Consider the following 20,945-nt stretch of genomic DNA (forward strand, 5'->3'; position numbering starts at 1 on the left):
ACACAGTGGAAATACGTATTTTAGGCCCTGAATATAAAGTGAAGATGCTATCAAATAAAGTGCAATGAATAGTTTGAACTTCATGTATATATACAGTATAAAACCAAAAATAGTTAAACAAATATTTAGTGTGGCCACAATTTGCTTTCAAAACTGAAATAGTTTCTTCAGTTATTGCTGAATTAGAGAGGAAACATGTGGTACCGATATAAAATCTACAGTTATCGCACATTGTATAAGTCAGATGTTGTTTGTGCATAATTTTGCATCACATAAATGTGTCATAGAAACAAAGATTTCATTTGACACCATCTTTTTCTGGAGACAAACTGTCTAATTTATGTACAGATATCAAAATGAAATCATTCATCTATAATTGCAACAGTTTATTTTCCTTATTCCCACCAAAAGCTAATAACACCCAGTGAAATTACTGTAATGAGTCTTATTGAAGGTAATTTTTGTTTTATAGAGAGAGATGACAAAAAGACAGCCACACAACACACAACATGATTCTTAACAACAAATCACATTTTGTCTCTACCTTCATTTCCACACAGTGGTGTTGTCGTTTTGGTCTCCAGTGTTACCATTTTGATCATTCTTGCTAAATCACTTCCACTTTGGATTGCATCAATACCTCACAAATCACATCATATTCCTTCAGAGTCCAGCTTTTGTTCCCATCAAGCAACAATAACTTATTACAACATTACATTCAGTGTGCGGTTGCTTGGAAAAACATACAGTTAATGCTTTTATTGCTGTTGTTTTTCACCCCCCATTCAAGCTTTCCAGTTCTGGAGAACTGGCATGATTGATTTTTTTTTATTTCAGATGTGAGCACCTATTTTACATACTTTAAAAAGCATTTGCATTTTTTTATGACTTCCTCGTAAAAATATAAAAATGAGAATATTTCCAGCTTCAGCAATGCAAAGAATTTACCTGAGTGACAGTGGAAAATTCTTCAGGAATGTTTGACAAAGACAGTATTTTACAAGATATTAATGTTGACATTAGAGAGATATAGAATCTGTATCGGCATCTGTATCTCAAAAAACACTTCAGATCGTTTAAGCTCGTAGACAAATTAAACATTTGAGCTGCATATTAAATAAATATCTTTTTGTCGAAATAAAAAAAGGCAGCTGTCATGGAAAACGTCTACAATGGCATCTGAGATTCACAGTATACGTCCTGCCCAGGCTCCTCCTCAAAGGTCACTTTGGCATCGTCAGCATCCAACTACAATATAAGAGACACGGAAAAAAACAAAAAATTGAATATATGTGTGCAAGTGACACATTATCAGACGCTGGCAAAGTTTGAATTTCCAGCATTCATTGAAATGATACTCTTACACATTTCATTTCCAGTTCAGTGAAGAGACGTCCGGTCATACACATGCGCAGAGGGATGGTGAGGATGAGAATGAAGGGAAGTGCGAGTGATACCGGACTGGACTTCACAATCCACAAAAGTGCAAGACACACTATCTGGATGGCCGTGAACAGATGCATTCGCCCTGTGCTCACCTGTATCCAAGACGAACAGACATTAGTTCAACAGACAAAACTGCACACATGAAATTCATGGTCCCCAGAGCATGAATCCTTCTCATAGCGGTGGCCAAACTTTTGCTTCTTCTAGTGCCACCATGAAGTTCACATTTGTGGTTTTTAGCAAAATGTTGTAAAAACTATTAGCACCAGAATCACTTCAGACGTTGTTTTCCTGTTGATGTATTTTGGTGGCTTTTATAGCTAACCGACACATAAGAATTCATGGACAAATTTTGCATCAGAAGTAACGTGAAAACCTGAAGCAAAAGAAATGGGAGAAGGGTATTTATATCCTGTCATGTCCATTTAGCAAAACATCCTCCAGAGTTCCCCATAACATTTCCATATAGAATGATTTCATACCATGAGTGTCAGATTTATGTGCCTTGTCATGGCATGAAATGACAAAATGTCTCCAAACATAATGAGATGTGTTCTGATTGGAGATGATTTACCGTTTTTGATAAAACATCTCATCATCTGAAATGTATTTGATGCTTGCAAAACAAAAGCCTCCTTCTTTTTCTCTCTAAATGGCCATAGTAGGCACCAGATACTGCGAGCCCTGTCAGTAACGTCATGCACTTCATATATACTGTGATAATGGGGCTCTTACTCTGGTGGCATAGGGTTCATCTGGGTGGTATTTCTTCGGGATGAGAAGAAGCAGCATACGATCCCACAGCTGGATGCCATTCAGTGACGTGACTCCCATGTAGAGGAAGATCCCAAACAAGGCTGACATGGGAATCATCTTTAGGATCGGCTCCATAAGAATTGACAGACCTTGATACAAACAGAGATCCAGATTAATGACAGCATGTTCTGCACAATCTGCTCTGCTTGCAAATAATATATCTGCAGAAGTCTGGACAGATGTGGAAGGGTGATTAGAGAGCACCTACCAACAAGCAAGGCCACCACAACGCCGCTGATCCTCTGCTCCAGCACTTTCTCGATCACAGGTTTCGGCCCTTTGCTCATGACAGTGAGGGCGTTGGCATGAGTGACAGATCGCACAGTGGCAGCACTGAGCCACGGCACTCCAAATATTGCGCTCAGCCCTCCCATGCCAACTAAAACCAGCAAGTCAAAGTGGAACCCGGAGCCTTTGACCATCTTCCTCTCGGGCTTACTCACAATCAGGCTGGTCAGAGATACGAAATATGAATCAAAAGTTCATTAAAGCCAGGAAATGTCATGTTTTCTGAGGCTGATAGTTCGGTGAGTGATATTGCTCCAGATATGAGACTTTATGACTCACGTTGTGATCTGAGATTCCAGAAAGATGAGGATGAAGACGAGCAGGGCTGGGACGCAGCATGCAAACATCACCCACACAGGGAAAGTCTTGTGCTCTCCAAAGGGGTTGATGAGCCAGCCTCTTTTGGCTGGGTTGGACACCATCAGACCTTTGGGAACGACCAGTTTCTGTAAAGAAAATCAGTTTCCAGTTCTGTTAGGTCAAATTAGTGTTGAGGGAAATAGTTTTTCAAAACTGTCTTAAATCAATAGTCAGGTCATCCTATGGACATCAAAACAACCATTTTCTTTCTTTTTCTTTCTTTAAAAGATCTCTTTTTAACACACTTTAAATGAAAGTGATAAAAATGCATTTTTATTTTATTGTAGATATGATGTGAGATGTGACTCTAATATCTTTATTTTCATATTTTGCCCAATTTATTTTTTTTAATTCAAGTTTTTATGTAATCCTGGTACTGTCTACACTGTCTTATTATCGTCTTATCATTAATGTGTGGAGCATTTTGAAACTCGCCAATATGTAAAGCAGATTTGATACAATTACAGTTTGACGGAAAGGATTTAAATATTTTTGTAAATGAGAGATTCTTTTTAATCTTAATACATTTTCAACAATGCCTAAAAACATTTTTCACTTTGTCGTTGTGCTTTATTTAGTATTTAAAGAAATGACAAATATAAGGATGTAAATCACACTGCAGAATGTGCAAAAAAAAAAAACTCCCTGAATCCACTTTTCACTGGGCTTTGTTGCTTAGAATATTGGGCCTACCTGAGTGTAGGTATCATTAATGTTGTAGTCCACCACAATCATGAGGAAAATGGCGATGGGCACACCGAAGTCACCAAGCAAACGCCTGACCTGTTAAGCAGAGATCAGATACAAAAAAAAATGGGCAGTTCAAATTTAATGATTTACTTTGTTCAAAAATGTATTAGCATTAGAATTTTATTTTATTAATCAAAGGACTGAAACATTCTGGGATTGGCCTCTGGGCTCCGACTCACCTTTCCAGGAAGAAACATCCCGTTCTTGAACTGACGCAGGAAGTAAGCAATAAAGAAGCAGCCTAACATGAGGCACATGGAGAGCAGCGCTGTGTTGGGGTAAGGCGACTTAATAGTGCTGATAATAACAGTTGTGTTGCCGGTGACGTTGTCGTAGATGACGGTCTCTTCCACCTTTGATTGCCAGGGATTTTCCAAACTTGCATTCAGGTGATCGTAGTTTAGAATCAGCGGATGTGACTTGAAGGTCTGAAGAGAAGTTAGAAGAGTGTAGATGAAGATAGGTCGTAATCATGATTAACAGCAATGTAATCACATAAATGAAATGTCTCAGATGGAATGGTGAGATGAAATGTGTGTAATGGATGGCAATGGTTTACCCTCCCCAGCTTGGCAAAAGTTTCATAGATGAAGATGAGGGAGATGAGAATGGAGAAGATCTCCTGGGTGAAGCGTGAGATGAAGCGCACCAGGAAGCTGCCCTCACAGGCCACAATGATCACCACAATGATGACAAGCCACACTCCCACCCACACTCTGCCCACAATGTACTCAATTTCCTGGGACTTGCAGAACTGAACGAAGGAAATTGGGGATGAGTTGAACTCTGACCGCAGTCCCAGCATATTGTGCATTATAACAGCAAGCAACAGCTCGTAATCAAAAAGTTGCATCACAAAAAAAATGTACAAGGTGATTAGAAAATAAGAAACTCACTGCAAAGAAGGCTTCCTCGAACACTAGCAGAGGACCAGAGAAACCGATGACCAGGACGGGCTGAGCAGCAACGAAGCAGAAGATGATGCCCTGGATGCTGGTTGAAATGAGCAGCTCTGGAACACCCATCATGTCCTCCACCTTATCAGCTGCAGTGGCAAAGACTCAAAGTTAATTATAGGATTTATTTCAGGTAACAGAAGAACCATGTCAACTAAATGTGACCAGATACAGACCCAGCAGTCCTCCAAAGGTGATGGCAGGAGACAGGGCAGCAAAGTAGATGAAGATGATAGCAGCGAGGACCTGGGCATTGAGGGCATCAGTGATGTCGCTCTTGTAGTGTTGATAGCGTCTCCTTATATCTTTCATCATCCCACCGAAAGGTCGACCAGTACGAGCAAGAGGATCTTCAGGAGGAGGCCCGCTAGAGATGGACACTAGAGGGAAATTTCAATCTAAGATAAATCTCCTTTTGTTTGCATGTGCTTATTTTATAAAGATGAATGATAACCATGACTAATGTTGTGTTTTTGGGAATGTCCTGATATTACTCACCCCTGCGAGGTTTGGAGTCCAGCTGGACCGTGCTGTCCGAGGACTGGAATCTGTCGGCCAGTAACTTCTTCTGAAAGCTGATGATGGAGCTGAGCATGGCTTCATTCTGGATCTCTGTAGGCGGGATGACGATGCTGCAGTCCATGAAATCACCCACAGCGTCCGTCAGCTCTCGAGCGCTCTTTGCCTGAAGAGCTGCCTGATTGAACACCTGCGACACAAAGAGAAAGAGGCGCTGGATGTGAGGACTGAAGATTGTTGGATTAGACAGCAACATAGCATGAGGGGTGTATAAGTGCCATGAGATCAGAGTGTCTGCATTTTCTCTTGCTCTAAGTATTTATTTTTCCTGAAGTGGTACTGCATTTATTTCTCTGATAATAATCACCATATTTAGAACTATGAAAAGTTCTGATATTGCGTTTATTGTGAAGTTTTGCATTACATTTTCACTTGGACTCAATTGTGACCTGCAACAACTTATTTTTTATCGTTTGAGGACAGTGGGAGAAATTTGGAGACATGGTGAGATCTATTTCTTAAACAACAGCAACAGATGACCCAGGAAGTCTTGCATGATATGAAATTACATAGACAACCATTTAAAAAAAAAAATGCGGGGTGAAAATTGGTATGCAGACATTAAGAGTGCAGTGCAACCTTTAAGAGGTCGTCTGCAGTTAATGTATCATGTTCCACACATTTTAGGTTTGTCAAAAATCTCATCAAGCTCACTTTATCAGCCAACAGTGCTGCCATGGCACGGCCAGTCTCGTGGTAGTCTATGTCAGCCTTGTTCGGTCCAACCAGAACAAAGACGAAGCGTACAGGCACCGGGGCCTCTAGGGCTGAGTCGAACACCGCTGCTTCCTTCAGACGCACAAAAACAACCGTGGCCCTCTCCAGAAAGTCCAAGGCTCCTGGTAAACAAATACACCAACATATATGTTCAAACTGAATTATGCACTGAAACACATCTGCATAAACACACTGCACTCCAGATCCTACACAAGAAAAGAAACAAAGTGTCTCACCTACTAGTACCATGGAGGCCTCAACACAGCTAGATTCATCTCTCTAAAGGAACACAGAATGACAAGTGCAGTGAGCAAACATTACAACTGAGACAAGATCCTCTACACCAACAAAAAGATTTGCAGAAATGTGAAGGATATTATCCAAAAAACCTGAAGTAATGTGTATTAGAACACAAAAAGTTTGCATCTGAATGACCTTCTAAATGGTCTTTAAGCAAAAGTTACTTTCACCTTCAACGTTGCTGTCATCATGTCACCATGATCGTGATTTCAGATTGTATTATTAGCATTTTAATGATTACTTACTCTTTCTTTGACTGAAAACTTGTGTAGGTCCGCCTTGTCAGTCAGAGTTTGGCTCTCTGGATCTGATGATTGGCTGAAGGGAGAAAATTGCGTGTTACTGGTTATATTTGAATCAGACTTAACCAAATTATTCACTCTTTCTCCGTTTGTCCAAATATATATTTACCTTAAGAATTCAAAAATAGATGATTACATAATCACTGACGAGAAACATTTGAGAGAAAGGGGACAAATATTAAAGATAACAGCAGGGCATCCACTGGTGACACTAAGGTCATGTACTTGATAATATTTACTGTGAATTTATGAGACATCCAAATACATTTAAAGGGAATAGTTGGATTGGTACAGTTTCAATATATTGTGAGCATTGCACTCAACTGTTGTGGTGAATTGGGAGCTGAAGCTCTTGATTTACCAGTTGGTCTACATTCACATCAACTGTGGTCATAGTGAGTAGTGACCAAAAGAATTAGATTGCAGATACAAGTAGCTAAAACTAGTTTCTAATTGCCATCTAAATTGGTTTAGGTATCTCATTAGGATGCCTCCTGGACTCCTTCTTTTGGAGGTCTTTCTGCCATGTCTAACTTAAAGGAGACTGTGGGGTAGAACCAGAGCTCAGTGGAGGAATTACATCTCTCATCTGGCCTAGGAATGCCTCAATATTTCCTAGAAGGAACTGAAAAATGCTGCTGGGACCTTTAGCCTACTGCCACCAAGACCCAACCACGGATCAGTAGAAGGAAATGGATTGATGGACTGTTTCTTGGCCACGATCTATAACTTCATGGAGTATCAGCTGGTTGCATCAGTGGTAGTCTGTAATCTGATTTGCTGGTATTTATTACCTTTAGGCTGCCCGTTTCCCCCAGGTTCCAGTCTTTATAGTAAACTAAGCTAACCAGCTACAGGTTGTAGTTTCATGTTTACCAAACAGCCATTTGAGCTGATCAGATCTTCTTATCTAAGTCTCACCAGGAAATGCCACACTATTTCTTAATGGACTCTATCGAATACATTTTCATCAGAATACCCTCCTATGGAAAACAAAACGAATAAATTACAGTAAGGGATTTAGCTTCCATCTACCTGTCATTAGAGAAACATTATTTAGATGTTAGCTACATAATGTAGCAACAAAATAACTGTAAAAGAACAATGGTATATAAATGAAAGGTAATATTCTCTAATTTTTTTACAAGGCAGCTGGACCTGATTTTCTCTGTATCTGCACAAGTCTGTCTACAACACCAAATAGTAGCATAAAATAACTAACCCTAACCCTGTAGAATAAACCATCTCTAAATTAATAAGATGTATTTGGAGTGCCATGTCAGACAAGCTTCCCATAGAGTTCTTAATTTATTCAGCAACATATGAAACTGCTGTATTTGTCTATTCTGGATATTTAGAGTAAACTCTCACACTCTGTATCTTTACAAGTACAATGTAACGACAGTACACACTGGTCAGACAGGCAGCATGTTTGGTGGTCAGAGATGATGTTTTGTAATTATAGGTTTGGTCTTCACAGCAGCTACGTGTTCTGTTGAACTTTCTCTGAGCAAGATACTGACATATCCCTTTCTCACCTGCAGCTTTGGATTATAGCGTCTTGCTAAATGCGTAAATGTAGGTCATTTGTGTTTGAGTCACCGTTGGGTGATGTCTCAGGGGATACCTGCGGTTTTGGAGCAGAGCTTTAAGCACTTCTTCCCGGTCTCCTGGCCTGATCTCCTTCTTATTAACCATCTCGCCGACCATCTTTTCTGCAATGGTGGCCAGAGTCTTCTCTTCACAGTCGAAAAGCGTCACACCTTGACAGAGGAAGTGTTGGGAAATGTTCAGAGATGATCATCAAGAGGAGGGAGCTGTGTTTGTGGGTTAAGGAGGGAGCTGAGTCTCAATGAGAGCTAAAAAGATGGACCACAAGGGCCAGAACATGCTGAATGATAAAAGGTTTGTCTCATGGTTAAGCATACTGTCTAGAGGAAAATCAGAGAAGCAGGAAAGTGAGAGCTGTATATCTTAAATCAACAGCTGATTCCAAAATAACAATGACACTATAATCAGAGAGGAATAAAAGAAGACATAACGCTATTTTTTCTTACAATAATAAGAATTGTATACAAGAAGAGAGAAAGAAACAAAAGGATTTTTAAGCTCTTAGTCATGAATTTGTTACCCTCACACTTATAAACATATATCAGTACTAGACTCTGAGCTTTAACTCAGTCAGAAATACTAATGCCAAGTATAGAAATGCACATACTAGCAAATGTATTAAGAAGTATTAGCCATTTATAGTACTAAAGTATTAGTTTCAAAATATTGTCAAAGTTGTAAAAGATCTAATTATGGAGAAAAGTACGCATATATTTAATGTATATCATATGAAGTTATCGCATTAGAAATAGCGATATGCCAGTGTTTAAGCATCTCTGTAAGGTAGTTGAAACTAGCTATGTTTGATTATCTTGTATACTATAGAGTAGTTTAATATGCAAAAACAACATACAAGTATTTGGTACTATGTTTGCTATGATAATCTAAATCTGAAAAGTAGTTCATAATGAAAGTAATAAGGAAGATATTAGAGTACAAACACCTTCAAAGTCCACATATGCACAACAAGTAACATGCTTTTTACTGCTGAAAATAATTATATATAGCCATATTTATATATAAACTCTATCATGTTCGTGTTTTCACTGATTTCCTTCGCTGACCTGTGTTCATGCTGCGTCGGAGCTGGATGAGACTCTTGAAGGTGAGGCAGGAGATGTGTGAGGACCCCCACACCCCGGCCTGGGGGTCGTAGCTCTCCTCGTATCCGGCCCATCGGCCCGTCTCCTGCCAGTAGGTCTCCTGCTGGTCCTTCATCAGCTCGTTCAGCTCCACGTAGCTCTGAAGGCACAGAGAAACACAGAAGTCCGGCTGAGATGGACATGAGCATGGGGCACAGAAACAAACATGCTTGTGTTTGAGAGATACTGAGTACAAGTTGGACAGGGCAGGTGGATTATTTCAAACTGGCACCTCCCACAAGCACAGCTTCAGTTGGTGGTGCACAACTGTGCATTTGCTGGCCTCTTCCTAATTATCAGTGTATGTCATTGTGAGTCTCTCTGACCTGGTGAAAAGTTTAAAAAGCTTTTCGTGTTTTATTTTTAGTACAAAGTTCACTGCTTCTCTCAGAAAACATTCCATTGGTCCATTGAGAGGTTATTGATTTATTCCTCCTATGGAACCAAATTTGGAATTTTCAGCAACAAACTACGCTTTTAGCTGGTAGTTAAGCAATCGAGGAACTAAATCCATAGAACTCACACTATTGTACTAAAAATACAATTGTTTTAGTAGATAGTTTCTTGATCTGAATATCTTTGACTACTAAATTATCTTCAGTTGGACTATACAAGTATTTTTTCTACTTAGAACTGTGATTTCTGTTCCTGGTACAAGAAATGGAAACAACCCATGGGCACCAAAACTGCAGCTCCTCAAATGGCCACATGAGGCAGACGCCAACAGTGAGTGAATCTTCATTGATCTTAATGTTAAAATGACCAAGTTTAAAGCAGAAATAGACACGTTTCCAGCTTGGTACCAAGAATAATTTTGGCCTGTATAGCTCATTTTCTCCCTCAGGACAACTGTACTGGTGGTGAATCTTTATAAAATGAATCCTTTTAAATTGTATTAAGAATTCTAGTTACACATAATAGCAGGTAGGGCTGCTTTGACTCACAGTTACTGTCATAAGACAGTCCACAACCAAGAGATGTTTGCATGACATTCCACAGCTCCATTTACTCTTCACCTTTATGCTCATTTTTTTGGATTATAGCTGCAGATCAATAGTGGCTCATGTCAGGCCAAGATAGTGACTGCATGAGCCATCTCAGAAGACTTTAAAACCGCTGTTCAGGAAACCGATGGGTGAATGCTTCCTGTTCTCCTACACTAAAATGGTTTTGCAAATCAGACCGCATAAAACGGCAGCCAGTTAACTTTCTCACTGCACAGATACGCATATCAGTAGAGTTTTTAAAGGGACTTTAAAAAATGTGAATCTATCCTTTAAGTCATCAATTGTTTTTTACCAATAATGCTGATGTGTATCAAGTTTATTGTAATGCAGATGATGCATTATAGGTCAGCACAAGTCATCATGCAGAATATGTTATTTGTAACAAAAATGATAATACATGTCATATGTCTAAAGCATCACAGTTACAGTGAGCTGTATGGTAAAAACAACCAAACAAAAATGGTTTAATTTGCAAACAACAACATAAAAATGTTAAAAACCCTCCTTTCAAAAATGTGTTTGTGTCAATGTTGTGTCTTTTGGATGTCTGACCTTGATTTAACACAGAGACGTATGTTCAGGCTTTTAACCTGAGAGGACTACATCCAGATTCTTGTGGTGAAAATAAAAAGCTTTTTTTCGCTACAGACATGGAGTTGGAGGCCAACTTTGGTAAAGCATCTTGGTCTAATTCACACAATTGTGATGGGGAAACTTGAAGCCTGATTAAACATACACTGAGAACAATAGTTTTAAATGAAAGGTATTTGCATATTTAAAGAGGGTTTCAGTGAGACGATGTGTTGATGTCATTTAAAAAAAAAAAAAAGATATTTGAATATTTTTTCATGAAAAAAACATCTAACACAAACCATTATCAAAGCACAATATGCTTTTCAATTATGCAAACGTACCTGAGGGGGTCTTAAATGAAATTTGCAGATGCTTTTTCTATTTATTTATATATTTTATATGTTTGGAAAGTGGAAAGGGGTGGCAAAAATATAAAAAGCTGTGCTGTTCAGATGAGAAATTTTCTTTGGAAGCAGCTCACCATAAGTTATGTTATCCCACTTTATCATTTCCTACATTTCCCAGAATTACACTGAACAAACCTCGCAGAACATTCCCGAGCTTGCTGCGTTCAGATAAGAGTTGCAGGTGAGAAGAGCAATAGGTGTCCTATTTTCATGCCATATGGTCCTTAAGAGAGCTATCCTGGCGCCAAAGTGGCCTCAGATAAAATCATGTTCATGCTTCACTGCATTACAAAAACACTGTTGATATTATGGGTGTTGTTTTCCACCACAGCAACCTGAAGCTGCTGCCATTTCTGTAATCTTCTTGACTGCAGCAGAGTGGACATGGATCATGCTAATGTCCAGGTGAGCTGTGTGTCTATAAGGTAAACATGGTGGTTGTCCTGCCTCCCCAGCCAGCTGGCTCCACACTCTGGGTCACTGCTGGTTTCCGGTGTGGACATGACTGATGGTTCACCTTCCACATGTTTGGACTGTCAATACATGTCGTATGTCTGGAGTGGAGATATGGCGAGTGTGTGCCCTTTACCTGATACTCTGCACCGGGGTTAGCGTTGGGGTTTGTGTTCTAGCCGGCTGAAACACACACAATGGACCCAATTTCAAAAAAACGACAGGTTTTTTTTTTTTCAATTAACACAGTAAATACATTAAACTAAGGATTTGATCCCATTTTATGTTTAAATTCTCATCCATACGCATTTTACATTCTTAAAAAGCTTTTCTATGTTTAGGCGGATGTTAACCAAAATCCAAAAATAATCAAGTTGTTCCTAAATCTTTACACTGTATGAAGGTGTCTCCAGAGTGTCCACTTTATCTCAGACTGGACCGGAGCACTGAAGTTGTCTGTAACAACACAATGATTTATTTTCAAAACACAGCTGAGGCAAAGGGGTGGAAAATTCAGATTAGACTGACTAGATGCTGTCTGCCGTGTGTGTGTGTGTGTGTGTGTGTGTGTGTGTGTGTGTGTGTGTGTGTGTGTGTGTGTGTGTGTGTGTGTGTGTGTGTGTGTGTGTGTACTTTTATTACTTATGTTGCGGGGACATAAATGTGTTCATACAGTCACACCGTGGGGATTCTGCTCACTTGTGGGGACATAAATGAAGCACCCATGAAATGGATCATTAAATTTTAGAATGAAGGTTCAGGTGTTGGTGTTGGGTAAAGACAAGGTTCCTATTAAGGTTAGTTAGGGTTAGAACAGGACTGTAAGAAATGTCCAATGTTACGTGTGTGTCTGCATATGGGAATTAATAAATGCAATTTTGCTCTAATTTATATAGCATGTGCAGGGAATAAATACATGCTATGCTATATGAGTAAGTGTAAGTGCAACGGGCATGCACAGGTGCACGTGTCTACAATATATCTGTGCAAGTTTGCGTGAAACATGCAGATATGTGAATGCATCTCATGCACCTAAAACACACCATCTATACATAAAAGCATATATTTGTCAGTATGCATGTGGGAAGATCGATTAATTTGTTCAGTTCTTACAGAAAATATTTATTCTGCAAAATCAGCCTTTTTTTCAGCATTGCATAATTTGTGCACATTTTCTTAACCAAAAAATTAGAACCTATTTAAATGTGTGCATCACTTTTATATACACTATCAGTCAAAAGTTGGACACACATTGTCATTCAGTAGTTTTATTTAAACTATTTTATACATTGTAGATTAATACTGGAGACAATAACAATATAATACTTATTGAATAATGTTGTAAACAAAAAAAAAACTGTTAATCTTCAGTATTAGTGTACAGTGTAGAAATAATACAAATAAATAAAAAAAACATTGAATGAGAGGATGTGTCCAAACATTTGACTGGTAGTGTAATTATGTAATGAACTCAATCAAACCTGGCCTGAGAGCTTTTGTCTCTGAGTTATTGACTGGTGTGTTACCCTGTGACTTAAACGGCAGAGAGCCTGCACATGGTGCTATACATTTTGTAATGATGTTAAATTTCCCCCACACTTGTCGCACAGAAAATCTACGAGCTTCACTGCCTTCTGAGTTTTCTTTTTTTGCAAATTGCTGAGTATTTTTCATGTAAAAAAAAAAAAATCAAAAAGCAGAAAATCCTGCATTAAGCATAAAAGTCATTCTAGTAGCATTGATTGTGAGACAGTAGCAGTAACCATGAAGCTTCCAAGAACTGCTCTGTTTCCATATTTTAATGCTACAAAGTAACAACTTCACTTGTTTTGTTGCACAAATCCTATTCAAAACTGTGACACAAAGCGTGACACTTACCTCCCGCAGGCTCTCGCCAGGCTGTCAGAAGTGACAAGGGACTGACCCCAGATTGGCAAAAAAGCATGACTTTATAAACACCGGCTTTTGAAAGCGGCCTCAGTGTGTATGTGTGGGTGCATGCTGCCTGACAGTGGGTGGGACTATTACACACATGCACACACACACATGTGGACAGGAACGCTCTAATTCTCTCCATCCAATAGAGCAATGTGTTCTGGTGTCACCCATAATATTGATAGTAAATACAGAGACTTGGTATGTCATAAAACCAGTCGCACTGTGTCATTATTCAACCAGCATCTTATCACATTTAATGTCTGTGTTTAGATGACAACAAAGGCTTGGATTACGCTGCTGGACCTGCCCACTCACCTTCAACTTCACTGGAGTAGAGAAAGAAACTTTGCTGGAGGTTGGCTGCCATTCTTTTTTCTGTCTCTGTCGTTAAGATAGTCTTGTATGTGTCCATCATCTGAAACTGAGATCTGACATTTTTGAAAAGATAAAATCACCTTCAGGCAGAGAATGACACTGAAACTGCCAACTAACTAATTTTTAAGTGACGTACCCTCTGATAGAGGTGGAAAAGGAGACCTCGTGGTCACTTTTGTTCTTAGTAGAGTAAAGAAAACACAAAAGGAAACATTTTGTCATTTTGTTGTCCGGTTCATTAAAAGTTGACTCCAGCAAATTTACAAGAGACAAATCCACAGAGAACAGCCAGAACTGAAACAGCTGCCCAGATATCCTATTCCTTATTTCTAGTGTGGTTGAAGCTTCATCACTTCTGGATCCTACATGTTAATCCAACTTTCCTTCTGTTTTTCAATAGATTTCAAGTTTCATCACCACAAAAAGTGAAGACACTCGATTCTGCAGAGGTCATAGACCTTTTTCCACACATAAAACGCCTTGTAAGCATCTCTTACTGCTTTTCAGTCACAGAAAAATATAATATCTACAAAACAGACAGTGTTGGGTTAATACATTAATGTAATCACATTACTCTTGCTGAGTTCAGTAACCACAACAGAGGTACTAATAAGTTACAGTTACTGCAACTTTATTCTAAGGAGGTACAGCTTACTGCCACTGCCACTTCAAATCTCTTTTCAACTTAGTTTTGTGCTAATATTTTAATAAACTGGCTAAAATAAAGATTAGATTTGCATGTGTTTGTGGAAAAATGTAAGAATAAACATATTGTTAACTAGCAATTTAAGTGACAATGCCTCGTAGGTGATGTTGCACAGTAACATGTTGTGCAAATAATTATTTTATGCAATGAGTAAATCAAGGCATTATGTTTTTGATAAATAAAAAATAATATTTAATTCATTACTTTTGTGTGTAACGCCCCCAACTATGAAAACAGATAATAAGATAGACATGTCAGAGAATCAGAAATATAAAGATTGTGCAGAAAAATGACTAGCCAGAAGTGCAACATATATAATACAACAAAAACACTCTATTTAACGATCCACAATATAAAATAATGTATTGTTTAGATCCTACATGAAGGACAAATGCAATCATCTTCCAAACATCACACCTGTGTTTGCAAAGTAGGCTTTATTGTATCAATAATAAGTATTTCTGTGTCATTTTAGTCACAAATATTGTGTAAATTGTCTATTTTTTCTCTTTTTAAGCTCTTCTAGAACCTCCATGGACAGATAATCAGACACTGGGTCCCTTGTTAAAGGTCACCACCCCTCCCACACAGCAGCAAAACCTGCAGGATGCACTTCTTCACAGCTGTTTTGTATCTCTTGGTTGTTTTCTCTTGTTGAACTGCATCTATTTTCTTGATTTTGCATGACTACACAGTCATTTGGAGTGTCATTGTATTAGTTTTGTGGTTCGTGGTAGGAGTTTTGATGTCCGTTTGCAGTTAATTAACCTGTCAGAAGACATATCAACAGTCAGTGTGAGTCTACATGTGTGTGTGTTTCACTAACAGTCATGAACAGCAGGTCAGAGCTCAATGTATCCCAAATCCTTCACTGTATCTCCTGTTGATAAGTCAGCACAAATGGCAATTACCTGGAACACATGCCGCCATGTCGTTCATCCTTAAGGACAGTCAACAAAAGATGAAATCATAGATGACAATGTTTCACTGTGTTATTACAGTAACCTTCACACCATGTGTTGCCTCTGTCAGAGATTTCAGCAGAGATATCACACACTATATACTGTATTAGTATTTACACATGCATGGCTGCAGGTATGTGTACATACACATATCTGACATCCGTCTGACAGAAATGTACATAAGAAATGACAGATATGTCATCAGATATCTGATAATATTTGTGTACACAAGCGTGTATCACAGCTTAAGTTTAATAGTTTTAAAGATGGAAGCAGTGATTGTGAGTTACTTAGTAAATGATGCCCTGAAATATTACCAGTATTTAAATAAACACTGATTGGGAAATTATTATTTTCTCTCAGTGGACAGTGGTACGACTAAAACCTAAATTAAAATGTATGTATGTAAAAGTCTGAAAGTGTCATAGTAGTATAGCAATATGTACTAGAAGTATCAAAACTTTTTTCTAGAATAATATTGGATTAACATGACTGTTGTATGCAAGCAGCACTGCCCTGGTTGAGGTGGAGCTAATTTTGTCTATATGTCAGAATCAGAAGTTCTTTATTGATGTGGTAGTTTAATCTCTGAACCCTTAAAAGGATAACCCATTTATAATAATGACAACAATTACAATAACAACTTATCAAGAAATAAATCCAGTCCCACCTGTTAAGTAGTTTTTTCCGTGATACTGCCTCAGATCAATGGATGCTCGGTTAAGATACTGTGATGTACAGCAGCCTCCCACCCTAACGGGCTCCTTGTCACAGTCAATGTGATCCTCTGATTGGTGGTCAGCATGTTTAGGTCTCATTTGCTGAGATGCTCGGTGCAAACGGACCGAGGGGCTGAGACTCAGAGGCTCCAAACCAGTAACCTGCTCTGCTCTTCTCTCGGACAGCAACAAGATAAAAGCTGCCCAGAGGCACAGGGATGCTATCAGCTGGCCACATCTGGCTCAGACCAGATGAAGATGACCCCTCCCTGACCCACACCCAGCCAGGGGCCACAGGTAGATGATGAAAATGAAGATGGGAAAGTTCACCGTGTTGTAAAGTATGAGCTGCTGCTTCAGTTAGAGGATTTTAATGTCTGTGTGACATCAGTGATCAATTACCCAGGATGGTCAAACAATTAATCTGTTTAGATTTTTAGAAGTATGTCGCAGGCTCAGTAATATTCTTTGCAAATTTGAAAAGATTCTTTCAGAGTTGGATAAATGCAACACTGCTGCTGACTGAATCACATTTTAAAGTAAATCAACAATTCAAGTTGAAGAGATTTGAGACAGAGCAGCTCTAACTGACACTGTCATGGATGCAAAGTGTGCTTGGAGGTGATATGAAAAGTCACAGGGTTATTTTAAGAATTCAACATTAGAGAAGGAAAGAATTAATCTGCAGAGTGTGTAGCAACGTGCCAGAATGAGCAAATCATGCAACATCTGAATACATGACATAATAAAACCGCACAAAGTAGCACAAAAGCTGTACTTTAGTAGGAGAAATTTAGCAAGTTTACATTTTTATATACAAAGTAATGTAAACTATCAGGGTAATAATCTATTAATTAGTTTACAAAACATAAAATGAGTGCCTTTATTTTTAATACTTATACTGACATCTTGCTGATGATACTGCAAATTTGTACTTTGATGCATTTTTATGCAAAATCTGATGCAAAATTCAAGTTTTAGAATTAAGCAAACAACAGTGTTTTGCGTTGGCTTCCTTTAAATATGTTGACACGCATGTTGTTATTATCATAATCAATGGGAAGTGGTGACAGAGTATCAGAGGTGTCCACATGCGGATAGTTTATCTTAGTCCAAGTAGAAAAGCGCTGGAGCTGACCAAACCCCTCTTAATGAGTGTTTCTGTTTACCTGCACCTGTTTGCCCAGTTTTGGCAGCAGACATCAAACACCTAAAAGCAAATGGAGACACTAGACAAGATATAAAGAAGGGAAGGTTACTTGGAGGAAACTGGAACGAGGCAGGAAGAAATGTTGGACAGCCAGGCAACAGTCTGGCAAAAGGCACCCGGAAAACTGTTTTCTGCTCTCTGTGTAATGAAGCTCTGAAGCAGACCAACAGCTGCACAGGCAGGAGACTGATGACAAAAGATGTGAGGTGGAAAGAAACCTACTGAAGCCCCCTAGTGGACAGGTGAGGAATAACAGGGTATCAGTCCTGTGGCTGGTAATCACAAATGCAAAGAAGAAACACTGTGGTCAAACCTAATTCACTGCATCCATGAAATACTGCACCTATTTGGAATTAAAATTAAGAATAATTTAACCCCTAACTGTGGCTTAATTAACTCTTTAAATAGCCAAAACATGATGCCAGGAAAAAATTGGATAAATGACATAATTTTTCTGTTTTTTTAAGAGCCAGAAAGATTCCAACAATCTTTATGTGTGTCACCAAATTAAGCTTAAATTAAAGTACATTTTGACATTTTTATCAAAATCGCTTCATTAGATTAGATTAGATTAGATTAAGCTTCACTCCCATTGCATGGAGGAGAAATACTAATAGTTTTGGATCTAACCAGAAGTGCAAAAGAAGCAACAGAGTGCATTATATGCAGTATGGAGTATATTTAGAAGATTACAGTATAAATATCATAAACAGTATTGACAGAGAACACGCTACATTTAGAAATATAACCGCTGTAGATAGCAATTTGTTGTTTGAATATTTAATCGAGATGTCTCAATCAAAAATTCACCCAAAAACAACAACTGTCACCTGAAAATATTCATAGATGTTTCAGGTGAAACGCAGGCAGTCTTTACATGGACCAGACAGAGGATGACAAGAAAGACTGAGAGGAAAATCGAACAAGCTAAACGCAGCAACTCTCAAAAATCTCATAAAGAAGCGCAAGTTGTCAGCATTAAAGATATGTTCAGCATGGTGAAATATCTTTGTAGACAGGATGTGTAAAGTGGTGTGAAAATTAAGCAGAGGGTGTAAAACTATAAACAGGTAAATATCATTATGGAGGGCCACATTTTTTTTCCAGGGTTGGTAACACTTGAGAAAATGTTGTGCATACTCATTTCATTTTTAAAAATCTTTTTTCAAGTTGTGTAAAATAAATAATCAAAGAAAGCTAGTTTGCAATTTATGGCATCATGCATTTGTTACACTCGCCAATAAGCATATATTCTTTAATTCTCTGTGCTTGTGCTGCTTCCATAAAGGTGCAGATTTTTGTATGACAGTTAAAAAATTAGCCTACAGTGAGTAAAAAGTGAGACAGCCAAAAAAACAACAACAATACTTTGCTTGTAGCTTTGAGAGTTAAAACTATTTACTGATTCATGATAAAATGTAAGTTGCTTTGTATTTACAGTTTGCTCAATAAAACAGCATTCAGACTCCTCCAGTGGACAGTTTAACCATCAGCTCTGACCTCTGAACAGCAACAGGAGGATTTTCTCCAGCCCAGCAGGGGGCAGCAGAGTTTCAGACATCAGAAATTGTCAAAGATGACAGTGAGGAAATCTGTGCTGGAGATTTGCTTCTTCAGGTAGAATTACAACCAGTACTGGTTTTCCAGGAATTCCAGGATTTATTACAAATTTAAACAAATATATTCCAGGCATGTTTAAAATTATTAGAAACTTCACAAGGGATCATGTATTTATACATGTGATTCAGTAATAATTCTCTGGCATCATCCTGAAACAACATATTCCCCCTTTTTTCAGAAACAGGAGTGATATACACCAGAATTTGGTGTCGGAATATACAGTGCCTTGCGAAAGTATTCGGCCCCTTTGAACTTTTCAACCTTTCGCCACATTTCAGGCTTCAAACATAAAGATATAAAATTTAAATTTTTTTGTCAAGAATCAACAACAATTGGGACACAATCGTGAAGTGGAATGAAATTTATTGGATATTTTATACTTTTTTAACAAATAAAAACCTGAAAAGTGGGGTGTGCATTATTATTCGGCCCCTTTACTTTCAGTGCAGCAAACTCACTCCAGAAGTTCAGTGAGGATCTCTGAATGATCCAATGTTGTCCTAAATTACTGATGATGATAAATAGAATCCACCTGTGTGTAATCAAGTCTCCGTATAAATGCACCTGCTCTGTGATAGTCTCAGGGTTCTGTTTAAAGTGCAGAGAGCATCATGAAGACCAAGAAACACACCAGGCAGGTCCGAGATACTGTTGTGGAGAAGTTTAAAGCCGGATTTGGATACAAAAAGATTTCCCAAGCTTTAAACATCTCAAGGAGCACTGTGCAAGCAATCATATTGAAATGGAAGGAGTATCAGACCACTGCAAATCTACCAAGACCCGGCCGTCCCTCTAAACTTTTACCTCGAACAAGGAGAAGACTGATCAGAGATGCAGCCAAGAGGCCCATGATCACTCTGGATGAACTGCAGAGATCTACAGCTGAGGTGGGAGAGTCTGTCCATAGGACAACAATCAGTCCTACACTGCACAAATCTGGCCTTTATGGAAGAGTGGCAAGAAGAAAGCCATTTCTCAAAGATATCCATAAAAAGTCTCCTTTGAAGTTTGCCACAAGCCACCTGGGAGACACACCAAACGTGGAAGAAGGTGCTCTGGTCAGATGAAACCAAAATCGAACTTTTTGGCCACAATGCAAAACGATATGTTTGGCGTAAAAGCAACACAGCTCATCATCCTGAACACACCATCACCACTGTCAAACATGGTGGTGGCAGCCTCATGGTTTGGGCCTGCTTTTCTTCAGCAGGGACAGGGAAGATGGTTAAAATTGATGGAAGATGAATGGAGCCAAATACAGGAGCATTCTGGAAGAAAACCTGTTGGAGTCTGCAAAAGACCTGAGACTGGGACGGAGATTTATCTTCCAACAGGACAATGATCCAAAACATAAAGCCAAATCTACAATGGAATGGTTCACAAATAAACGTATCCAGGTGTTAGAATGACCAAGTCAAAGTCCAGACCTGAATCCAATCGAGAATCTGTGGGCAGAGCTGAAGACTGCTGTTCACAAACGCTCTCCATCCAATGTCACAGAGCTCAAGCTGTTTTGCAAGGAAGAATGGGCAAGAATTTCAGTCTCTCGATGTGCAAAACTGATAGAGACATACCCCAAGCGACTTGCAGCTGTAATTGCAGCAAAAGGTGGTGCTACAAAGTATTAATGCAAGGGGGCCGAATAATATTGCACGCCCCACTTTTCAGGTTTTTATTTGTTAAAAAAGTTCAAAATATCCAATAAATT

The 20,945-nt window shown here is 38.7% G+C and overlaps 1 protein-coding gene across 1 annotated transcript; it reads right to left on the reverse strand.

The window, feature by feature from the left end:
• Positions 1-383: 383 nt before the first annotated feature.
• On the reverse strand, positions 384-9,364 carry slc4a1b (solute carrier family 4 member 1b (Diego blood group)). The gene is made up of 16 exons (XM_022200400.2): positions 9,190-9,364; positions 8,142-8,277; positions 6,458-6,530; positions 6,149-6,191; positions 5,850-6,034; positions 5,115-5,325; positions 4,793-4,996; positions 4,557-4,705; positions 4,220-4,414; positions 3,840-4,088; positions 3,604-3,693; positions 2,830-2,996; positions 2,471-2,712; positions 2,182-2,351; positions 1,365-1,538; positions 384-1,248 (listed from the first exon to the last, which is right to left on the reverse strand). The coding sequence occupies exons 1-16, from the start codon at positions 9,341-9,343 to the stop codon at positions 1,168-1,170; spliced, it is 2,523 nt and encodes an 840-aa protein (XP_022056092.1). The 5' UTR covers positions 9,344-9,364; the 3' UTR covers positions 384-1,167.
• Between the last annotated feature and the right edge of the window lie 11,581 nt (positions 9,365-20,945).

This window comes from Acanthochromis polyacanthus, chromosome 19, assembly GCF_021347895.1.
Source record: "Acanthochromis polyacanthus isolate Apoly-LR-REF ecotype Palm Island chromosome 19, KAUST_Apoly_ChrSc, whole genome shotgun sequence".
NCBI lineage: Eukaryota > Metazoa > Chordata > Actinopteri > Pomacentridae > Acanthochromis > Acanthochromis polyacanthus.

What these genes read in the sequence shown, in the direction of transcription:
- slc4a1b (XM_022200400.2), bottom strand. Translation starts at nt 9,343, where the DNA reads ATGAAGGACCAGCAGGAGACCTACTGGCAGGAGACGGGCCGATGGGCC. An exon ending in TTAATGATACCTACACTCAG is followed by an intron (nt 2,997 to 3,603) that starts GTAGGCCCAATA and finishes TTTTCTTTACAG; the next exon opens with AAACTGGTCGTTCCCAAAGG. An exon ending in CTGAACTGGAAATGAAATGT is followed by an intron (nt 1,249 to 1,364) that starts GTAAGAGTATCA and finishes CTTATATTGTAG; the next exon opens with TTGGATGCTGACGATGCCAA.